The following is a 10,655-nucleotide window of genomic DNA, read 5'->3' on the forward strand; positions in this document are numbered from 1 at the left end:
CTTCCAGTTATATTCCTTCCAGTTATATTCCTTCCAGTTATATTCCTAATCCATAAAGTCCTCTGTTTTTCTGGTGGTCTAAGTGGTGGTTTTTGTTTTTCTTTTTTTCCTCCCATCCAGGTACTGCTATGTGGATATTTGTTAGCAATGACTGATGTGGAATCTACATATGCAGACTTTATTGCTTCAGGAAGAACAGGTAGAAGAAATGCGTTACATGACATCCTTGTGTCCTCTCCCGGTGGGAACTCTAGTGAACTAGCCTTAAAGTTATCAGAGCTTGATATAAACAAAACAGGTGAGTATGTTTTGGGCTTTTATTATATTTATTTAAAACTAAAATGAGAAGGACAGTACACAAAGTATGGTTTATGTGCCCACATTATTCCCTTGTCCCTCAGCAGCAGAAATATTTTATTATCTAATCAACATGGGTTGCCTGCAATAAGAACCACAGGTTTCATAAATGGGAAGGGTGGTTATTTGCAAGTACAACACATCACTGAAAAAAGAAAAGTTGTTCTGCAGTGAGTTCCTAGTGGCAGGGAACAGGATAAATTTTGTGAAAAGTAGACTATAAGGAAGAAAATAAGGAAATCTTTATTAAAACCCAAGTCTTCACAATATCCTTTAATGGAAGCTCTCTGGTTTGAAGCCTGTAGGAGAAGCCATGTGTCTACTGAAAGGTTATTGTGAAATTAAATTTTTTTCAGCTGCCAAAGGAAAGAGCAATAGGCATGCGCTGTTGTTTGTTTTACCTGGATCTTTGTTTCTCCTTTCGGCTGATACCTGTCCTTCTTTTAAGGTGATAACCAGTAATGCAATCCTAAATCTTTAAATGCTTGTGCATATTCAGTTGAGAGGAAGGAGGGAGAGTGGACCGTACAAGAAATAAAAATAGTAATATGACTGGGTATTTATTTTTGTTACATGAGTAGCAGCTGGTGAATGGATCTTACAGATATTAGAAAGCCCTTTTCAGATGTCAGGGGAGAGGTGATTTTGCTTATTTTACTAATAGCAGAAGAAAACAAATTCAGCAAAGAAGAAACCACTGATAAGCAGCCACCCTGTTTGTGCACATACTTTTCTCAGGGATAAAGACGAGAGTTCTGAGAGGGAGTCTCTTCTCAGCACAGTCAGATGTGGGCAGCATGGTGTTGAGGTGGTTGTAGTGCTGTTTTGAAGGAGGGGTTCTGTTTTTGGCTTCTGGACTAATGTACATCCTAAGTCATTCTTTCTGCAGTTGCCAGTAGGGGACCTATAGATTCTAGATGCATGGAATTCTATCTGGGCAGGACCTTTAGTTTATTTCTATTTAAAAAGAAATGCTTTATAAGTATGTGTGTAGGTGTGTCTATTTATTTTAGTGGGGACAAATGTAAAATGTTGGATAAATAGAAAGTAGGTGCCATTTGAAAGGCATAAGGCCAATGTTCCTTCATGCTTTAATTTTCTTCAGTCTCAGATTTACACTTTTCAAAATTGTCTTTGATCTTGTCCATTTAGAAGATAAAAAGAATCCCTGATTTTAAGTTAAACAGTGGAGTAGTTATAAGCCAGAAATGTGTTCTTTTGTGAGCTATAAAAAAAAAAGGGACTCTCTGCCTGCAACATATGTTGATACGCATTTTGTACATGCAGTTAGCTGTGTAATGATGAGAATGGTTTAGGTAACTGTTAGGCTAATTTTTTATACATAATTCAGGAGTCTCTTTAGTTCTTCTTGGTGATCCTTTTTGCAGCCTGGGTAACTTCATCAATGCAGAAAAGTATGCAGAGCTGCTCATAAAATTGGATAGTAGAAACACAGAAATGCCTGCATGCTTCTTCACGAGGTTATGCAGTTTCCATTAGATAAAATGAAAATACATTTAAATTCGGTATTATTAGTGCAACTAGGGGCTAAGTAAAAGCCTCCAAACCAAAAATACTGGAAAAGGCATTGTCTTACCTAGCATTCATGTGAGTATTAGTGTATTATCACGTCATGTCTTTCCAAACCAAGAGAGGCTAAAAATTATTTTGCGTGTCAAATCCCAGTTCAGAATATATTAGTGCTTGTAGGATGCATAAGTGCATCACACCTGACAGGATTAAGAAGAAAACACATGTTTGGGGGTTATATCTTATTTCTTTCAAGGTGTATGTCAGACAATTTATGCTAAGTACAACCTAATTATATAAATACAGACATCAAGTTTTGATTCTGTCCTTTTTTTATTCTTATTACAGCTGTGTGTATTTTCTAGCAAAACTGCAAGTGTGTTTGGTTTCAGCTGCGTGGAGTAATGGCAGAGTAGGATAATGCAGATGTTAAAGAAAAAAAAGGTCGTTATAAAACATATGTAAATTAAACTACCCAAGCATATTTAGTACATTCACTTCGAAAAGCCTGCAGATACATTTCCTGTAGAAAAACAGAACAGCTTTTAACAGCACTAGGCTTATTCAAGGACTATGTATTTTTCTGTTACTCAGTAACTGATACCTGAAGTGAGTGTTGGTTAATCCCCTCATTAATGAGCCAATGACAAATAATCAAGAGTTTACTGCATAATTATGTATAATAACATATAAATACTGCATAATTATGTATAATAACATATGATACTTCTCCCTTCAAAACAGCTGTCCCAGTTTTCTTTGTCCATAACAAGCTAACAACCTGTTATTATCTGTGGAATGGATATATTTTTCAAGCCCCAAAATACAGGTTCCAAGGACTGTGTCAACACGTTTTACCTAAATTAACTAAAAGCAACACTGTGTACATCTGATAGAAAACTGGAAGAGAAATCATAAAACAGAAGCAAAAGAAAGATTTTTAGTAGGGAAATCAGCAGGTGTCTCTCCTGCTCAACACTCTTAAGGTAACCAGTGCAATCCAAGAAACTTGATCGTCTTACAGGTGGTTGTAGCTAAATGAAGTCGTGAGGAGAAAGTACATTGAAGAATGAGGACAAGTCTCTGCAGATCTAATCTCTAAAACAAACTGCTGGTTTTCTAGGTGCTAGAGAACACAGGAGTGAAAAGGATGTTTCTGTATAAAAGTTGTAGGGGTCCAAGCATCTACAAATAATGGGGGCAATAGGGTGTTGAAGTCATACGGAACTGGAATGAAGAACTGGCTGTAGAAATTAGTGATTGAAAAAAATTGATTTTAGTCCGCGGTAGAAATGTTTTGGGTGTAAGCAGGGGGAATAGTGATAGACACTGTAAAGTCAGTAATGTTACAGGAAGAAAAATGAGTTAAAAGCTGCACATTAGCAGGACTGGTAACTATAGCCAGCTGACCAACTCACACAACTGTATGGTGGCTTAGAATATGGTATTATTTGGTTTTGTTTCTTTTTTTAATACTGCCGGCTGGTTTCAAAATGCTGTGTAAGAATTACAATCATGCTCTTGAGAGTGTCTAGCCATCAAATTTTAAAGGAAGAATAGCAATGTGCTTAGCAGTTTTGGGATTCTCAGAACTTAAAGGCAAATTTATTTCTGTAAATATATTTTAAAGCCTTTAGTAGGAGAGCTCTGCCAGCAGAAAGAAAAATTTGGTACCAAGATAGTGTATTACAGATTAAATGGATTTAGATTAGTGAATTTTTTCAGCAAGTTGAGAAGAATCTTTCAAGAAGTGGTGTATTAAACCTTAGTGCCCTTTCCCTGAACCTCTGTGCTCTATGTTTAACACTAAGGTAGTGAAATACTTAGGCTTTTTGTCCAGGAATGAATTTTCTTTTAAAAACAAATACCTTGCAAGAGTGTTTTTTGCTCTTCAGTTTTGGGGGGTTTTTTCCTATATTTGTTTTAGTAAGATTTCTACCAGGAAAGTTTGGCTTGCCCACATAGTAGTAGTCAGAACAGATGGAGGGCAGAGCGGGCAAAAAAGTAACAAAACCCTGAGATTACACTCATCAGGTCTTCTGCAGTATCAGAACAAATGTAGGATGTTTTGTAGAAGGTGTTTGGACAACTGGGGCAAAAGGGATTTCTGTCCAATAGTAAATAATCACATGTAGATCCATCCTGATGGAATCCTTTCTAATTTGAGAGATGAAACTGAAGAAGAGTTTTCTGAGAAAGTACCTTGCAAAAAAATTGTGTATTTATTACTCAACCCATAATGAACAGAACAAACCTCACTGTGTATAGGCCAATCAGCTTTCCATGCAAGTTTTCAAGAGGTTGAATGTGATAATTCACAGTACGCTTTGAGGTATTTGCCTGCCTAAATACTCAGTGCATGCACAAAACACAGCTATCATGTCTAAGCTGTTTGCAATGTTCTTTGCAAGGCAAAGAACTTTTTTCCACTACCAGTGTGCTCTTTCTTCTACTCAGAAAAGAGAAGGTGTTTATGATGCTTATTTCTATAAACAGAAATAAATCTGCAGATGTACCATGTGATCTGAAATGAGGGAACAATAAGTATCTGCATTGAGAACCCTGCCTTTATTCTAAAGATCTGTAGATTAAAATACGAGGCACTGCTACCTCTATCTAGACCTCCTTACAACTAGCCATGAAATTTTCTTCTCTTAAGTTATTAAGCCAGTTCAGTACAAATTACTCTGAATCCTTGCAAGGTACAAGAGACAATGTAAGTCTTAACATTATTCATTGTTATGTATCTATAGCTGATGCGTCTGGTGTTCAGGGACTTGTGTCTCACTTGCACTTACCTTCCTGTTGCCTGAACCTCTGAGGTCTTTAATTGTTACATAAAATACAATACTTTGCATATAGATACTAAAAGCATTTGCCAATGCTTTTCTTAGCCTTCTTTAGACAGACTGTGAGTTGCCTGCTCAGTGGGCCCCTGTAGGATGTGATCTGTTCCTCGAGTCCTTCTGTGGTTTGCAGTGAGACAGCTGGACTGAATACCATGGACACAGTGCTGAAACCAGACGCACAGAACTGAAGCAGCTTTAACAAACAATTGCTTCTATTGAAGTTGCTTCTCTTCATAGCAAACTTTGTTCAGATTGGCGCAATGAGGTTTTTTTCTCTTACTCTGTTATAGCATCATAGTGAATACATTTTCAAAAATACCCTGCTGTTTTTGTTAAATTCATTATTTTTTAGCTACTTTTGTCTTTACTTAAAGTGATACTGTTGGTTGTAGTAGAAATCTGCATCTCAAAAGACTTTCAAAAACAAAGTATAGCTATCTTAGTGGTAAAGAGTTTCATATTTCAGTTTCAGTTTCTTTTTACTTTGTTTATGAAACTGATGGATGAACAGTCAGGGTTCTGGTAGCAAGACCTCTTTATATTAGGGTGGATTACTCATCCTTTTTTCCTGTGTTATAGAAGGAGAAGGAGATGCACAACGAAATCCAAGTGAGCAAACCGGGGAGGCCCAAGGGGAGGCAGCAAAGCAAGAAAGCTGACATCCGACTTTGACCGAGTGGAGCAGCTGCTGGATGTTTTCAGGCTACAAGAGTGTGCTGGAACAAATTTGTTTCCATGAGCAAGCTAGTAGAAAAGAAAGTGCATGTGTCTTCACTGCTGGAACCCACTCAACACAATGCTAAAAATCTGGGTACAAGCTGTGACAGAAGACAGAATTTTCTCTACCTCTGTCATTAGCAATGGTTGAACATGTATTGATTTTTTGGGATAGTGTCACCAGATGGATCCCTTCATAATGACTACTCGATGGGAACACTTTTAGAAAGTAGAACAGGTAAATCTTGTAGCAAATGGCCTTTGAAGCATCAGAGGATCTAATTGTGTATCTTAAGCAAAGGCTTGTGTGATCCTCAGAGTTTAACATTCTCTGGCCAAAGTGTTCGCCCATTATAAGAACTGTAAAGAAAGCACTGTTTTTAGAACTTTGCATCTGTTTTACAGCTCTGTTATTTACAATGGTTTTTGTATTGTACAACTTAGATGCTCCACACTGCCCCTTCTCAACTGCTCATGAAGAATATTTCTGTTACTGTGAATTTTTCTACCACACGTTTTGAAAGGGCTGGTTTTTGCATAAGGTGGTGATGTGCACATGATAGATCTAAACGTCAACCGCTGAATTGATCATGCCTAAACCTAAATGACTCAGCAACACTAATTTGTTACTAGATGAGCCTTCAAAACGATTTGTTAATGTGAATACTTGAGCGTGTGTTGTGTCCTTGGTACAGTTTTGCCACTCGCCTGTAGTTAGTTGCATATCAGAGACTCAAATTGAATCTTTTATGTTATTCTTCCCCATTTTTCTAATTTTGGTCCCAATTTCTTAATCTTTCTCTGAGATATTTTTTTAAAATGTTGTTCCAAGTATTTTATTGTTATGGTAGTTTTAAGAATACATTTATAACCTTATATGGGTTAAAATTCAAACTAATTCCATGGTGCTAGAGGTTTTCCTGATTCACATTGTAAAAGACAGGCCTTGTTTACACATGGGAAAATAACTGGCATAGGTTATTGCCAATTATGTATTCTGAATGAGTTTTAGAATGCAGTATAGTCCAATGAATGGATCCTGGTCTAGATCCAGCAAGGGGTTCGATTTTCACTATTCCTTGCCTTTGCCTCAGTTGACCAGGCTGTTGAGTTTGCACAGCCATTAGCCTGTTACTGATGCACCAGAACAGCCAAGTGCTAAAATCTGCTACAGCAGCCTTTTGGCTTCGAGTTGGAAAGGGAAGTGAGAGACTCTAGCACCCAAAGCCTAGGTTTTTTCCCATTTCATCTATTCCAAAATGACAGTCCAAACTGGGCCTTCATCAAAATACCAGGATAGCTTGTCCATCCAGGACATCACTTAAAATATCTACAAATTAATAACCTGTTCTGCAGTAGCTATTGCTGATTGATTTTTTTTTTCCCCCCTCATCCTGCCCCAATAGACAAGGCCATACAGGAGGCTGAATGCTGCAAAATGGGGCAGCCACACCTCTGTGTGACTAAGGTGAGTGAAGAGTGACTGATAGTAAACCATGGCAATCACACAAGCACCAATCACAAGGTCAGAAGATTTGTTTTCTTTTATTAATAGGAGGTGATGTCACTTTATATATAGTATATATATATATTATATATATTTTTGTGTTGTTGGTTTCAAATGTTATGCACTTTTTAATGTTTGTAAACTTTTACTAATGAATAGTGTGATAGCTTCCTGAATATATTAATCATCAGTTAACAAAACATCTTTGTGGCCACAGCTGTTTGTTTCTACCATATGTATCATAGTACTTGTCACCTGAAAATCTTTTGTGAGATATGTGGAGGAAAAAAAACACTTCTGATCAGTATTATGAGATCATCTATTAGTGTTAATAAAAAACAAGCCAGCCGTATGCTTGTGGCTCATGCGTGTAATATTAACTCTCACCTTTCAGTGTTTGGAAGCTGAATGCCTTGCTGTCTTATTAGCTGTCAAATGCCCTGTCTTCTTGGTAAGAGAAGTAGTCCATTTGCTTTGAAAATACTGTTATCCTTAAACAGTTTTTATTCATTTGTTTCACTTGGTGGTCCTTTCAAACGTAACACATTATTATTGACCTTTTTTAAATTTTTTCTCCCCCTTTTGCTCTTGCATCAAGTCTTCAAGCTGAACTGGTTGTCCCTTTGTCATGGACTAGTTACTCTCAATCTAGCACAAATGCCAGAAGAAAATAGGATTCTAGATTTTTTTTATAGTGTTACTTTATTGATGATCTATGAAACATCATCAGTAAAATGTTGCAGAAAAAGGCAGTAGTGAAATAAGTATTTGCAGTATATTAAAGTGATGGTTTTCCTTATTTTCCTTCAGTGCTTTTCTTTATTTCAGTATACTTTCCTTCTTAATTCTTTTGTGTTGTTAAATAAAATTAATTTCAGCCTTTCCTCTCTATTTTGTACTTGTTTCTTCTATTTCTCCTCTTTTTTTTCTCTTGTTTTTCAACAAATTATGGAGACTTTTGCTGGTTTTTGAAATACATCTCTCTGTGATGAAAATAACATTGTTAATTTTAGTGGAGTAAAAGGCTATTTATGTTCCTCTTCCCCCAAAAGTGTATGAGTGCTTGCTTTATCACTTGAACTGTGCTTGCTGTCTTAATTTTGGATATTTCTGTAGCATCTATAAGCAGGCCTCACTTAATGTAAACATGTGCCAAATCACAACACTATATCTTGAGTATTATTGTTACCAAAGCAATTACAGAAGAGCTACTTTAAATATATTCACACCTTTACTGCTATGTAATTGCATCATATAGCAGGGACACTGATGGTAGAACCAGACTTGGATTGGGTTATTTTTTACTTTTGTTAACTATCTTTTTCAGCTAACCTGACACTCTGGCTTCTGTTCCAGTATCTTCTTTATATTTTATTGTGTTCCTGAAAGTTAAATGTCTGTTTAATCCATGATTATCTTAAAAAGATCTTGCCAGAAAGCTATATAAACATAACGAAGTCAGGACTGAAATATCAGCATAATAGAATACTCCTTATCCTTAAAAGGTTTGGCTTTGATGGGATGGTGGTAGGTTTGTTGTTTCATTTTTGGGGGTTTCTTTTGCTGTCTCTTTAGATGGATGTTTTCAGTGCTCTTGTCACTCTGAAGGACCATCTCGTAAAAAGTCTCTGTATTCAAGTTCTTGTTTCCATAATAAAGTCTATGACTATATCCACAAGCATTGCACTTGCAGGGTTCAGGTTCCCTGTCCACTTGAAACACATGGAACTTTTAAAACTAGAATTGGACAGAGATACTAGCATTTCTTTCTTCTGCTTATTTCCATTAATGTTGGCCGTGTGCTTCAAAAAGCATGTGTTAAAAGACAGCAGCAAGCACACACATTTGTTACTTCATCAAACTATCATTTTAGAGCCAAAAGTTCACCACGACCTTCCAGAACACAATTATTGAATGTGAAAAAATGTCAGTATACTTGCTCCTCATCTACGTAATTTCTCTTGCATTTTTTTTCCCACAATTTTGAAATAGGAAAAGGTGTATCCTTGTAGGAGTGCAAGTGGATAACTAATTATCTAGTGTCCAGAAGGAGCAAATACCAAAGTGGTTAAGATGGAATTTCTGCAGTGTGAATGCCTTTCTCAGCTAAACTGGAGAATTTCAGGTGTTCTTAATGTTTGTATTTTATGTTTCAGAAACTTCACTGAATTTTGTTCAGAGGAAAGACTGAGAGCTGCTGTAGAGACTGAGTACAGTATAGTAACCTCAGCTTTGACAAAGTTTCCCTTATCTCAGCAGTATTCCTATGTTGAACTGCTCTATTTTTGCCAACTTCTTACTTTGTTTTCCACTGCATCTCTTCCTGGCTGGTTTATTTTCTGTCCTGTGGTTCCCTGATGTAAAATAATACCCTAGAAATACGTGCAGTGCTGTATTACTGTGTATTGACTGACTAAAGTCTGGTAGTGGATAGGATGCTTTCACTTAATCTTTTTGATCAATGCACAGAGTGGGATCTGTTACAAAGTTCTTTTCAAGAAGAAGCAGTAGAGCCAGGAAGGAAGTGTAGATTCAAAAAGATAGGCCAGCAATATAAGGAGGGTATCTTTTCTTAATAGTAAGGCAGGTGGGCCCAGTGCACAAAATAGCTTCCTCCATCATATGATGAACAGTTAGGATGTGCTGATAATAGCTAAAAAGAAGACAAATAGTTCAACTTTAGGTGATATTTTGATTTTAGAGCCAGCTTCAGGTTCTCAACAGTACTCTAGAACACAAGCATCCATAAATCTGTGGCACGTACCCTTGAGACCAATCATAGTATCCAACAGGTTCTAATGAAATCAAAGGTATCTCTTGTTCTCTAACACAGAACACAGAATGCTCTTAAAAAGATAAATACTTAACAGATAAGAAAATTATAGAAATAAAGGTAGTAGCAGGAACATTCTCACTGTTCTCTATAGCTTCAGGCTGAACTTATTTTTTCCTGCGAGAGAGTAGGGACAGAAATGATCAATGTGGATGTTTGGTACATTTCCACTACTTTCTGTAACATATTGTTAGTATCTGTCTGAGGGAAGATAATGAACAAACTATGGTGTGGACAAATCTCAGATAACAAAGGTACTGAATCAGTTCCTGTTGTTGTTAACTCACTGTCTAATAATGAGTTACATAGTGAGTTATCTAATGAGCGTTAACTCACTATCTAATAGAGAGTTAACAAAATATGAACAAGTCTTAAAAGCAGAGAGTAAAGCTAAACAAAAACATAGTGCACTCACACTTACAAAAAGCATCCCCCTCTTCTGAAAGCAGCAGAACTTCATGTTCTATCCTTTTACATTTATTTTTACATTGTGGCTTTGGAGTTGCTGATGTTTTAGGATGGAGGACAGGACGGACTTGTCAACACATGACGTGTGTGTACAAATGATCTCTTGGTATTTTAAGGCAATGCATGCTTCGGTACCCTGAAACCAAATGTTTATTAAAAAAACAGTGCTAGTGATGATTTGCTTATGACTTCTTAAGGTAAGCTTTTAGCAAATTAGCCATCAGTATACACTTTCAATCCTATTTGTTATTAAGGAATTCTCTGGCACTGATCCATGAGTGTAGTGTGATAGTTGGTAGCCTTATAAAAGTTCGACTGAGGCAGATGATCTTGAGTGCTCTCAAAATGTCTGAGACAGAAATATTCATGAAAAATCCACACCACCTTCTTGCAA

The 10,655-nt window shown here is 36.7% G+C and overlaps 1 protein-coding gene across 3 annotated transcripts in view; it reads left to right on the forward strand.

Annotated features, from left to right (window-relative positions):
* PKIA (cAMP-dependent protein kinase inhibitor alpha) overlaps positions 1-7,312 on the forward strand; it is a 43,863-nt gene extending 36,551 nt beyond the window's left edge. For all 3 annotated transcript variants that reach the window (XM_042035937.1, XM_042035934.1, XM_042035935.1), the window contains exons 2-3: positions 121-298; positions 5,316-7,312. In XM_042035937.1, the coding sequence (XP_041891871.1) occupies positions 148-298; positions 5,316-5,395 (231 nt within the window). In that variant the 5' untranslated portion in view covers positions 121-147 and the 3' untranslated portion in view covers positions 5,396-7,312. The remainder of the gene's footprint in view (positions 1-120; positions 299-5,315) is intronic.
* The last annotated feature ends 3,343 nt before the right edge of the window (positions 7,313-10,655 follow it).

Source organism: Corvus kubaryi, unplaced genomic scaffold (assembly GCF_017639235.1).
Source record: "Corvus kubaryi isolate FWS band 111438036 unplaced genomic scaffold, C.kubaryi_AGA036_p1.0 37385, whole genome shotgun sequence".
In the NCBI taxonomy this organism is placed as follows: domain Eukaryota; kingdom Metazoa; phylum Chordata; class Aves; order Passeriformes; family Corvidae; genus Corvus; species Corvus kubaryi.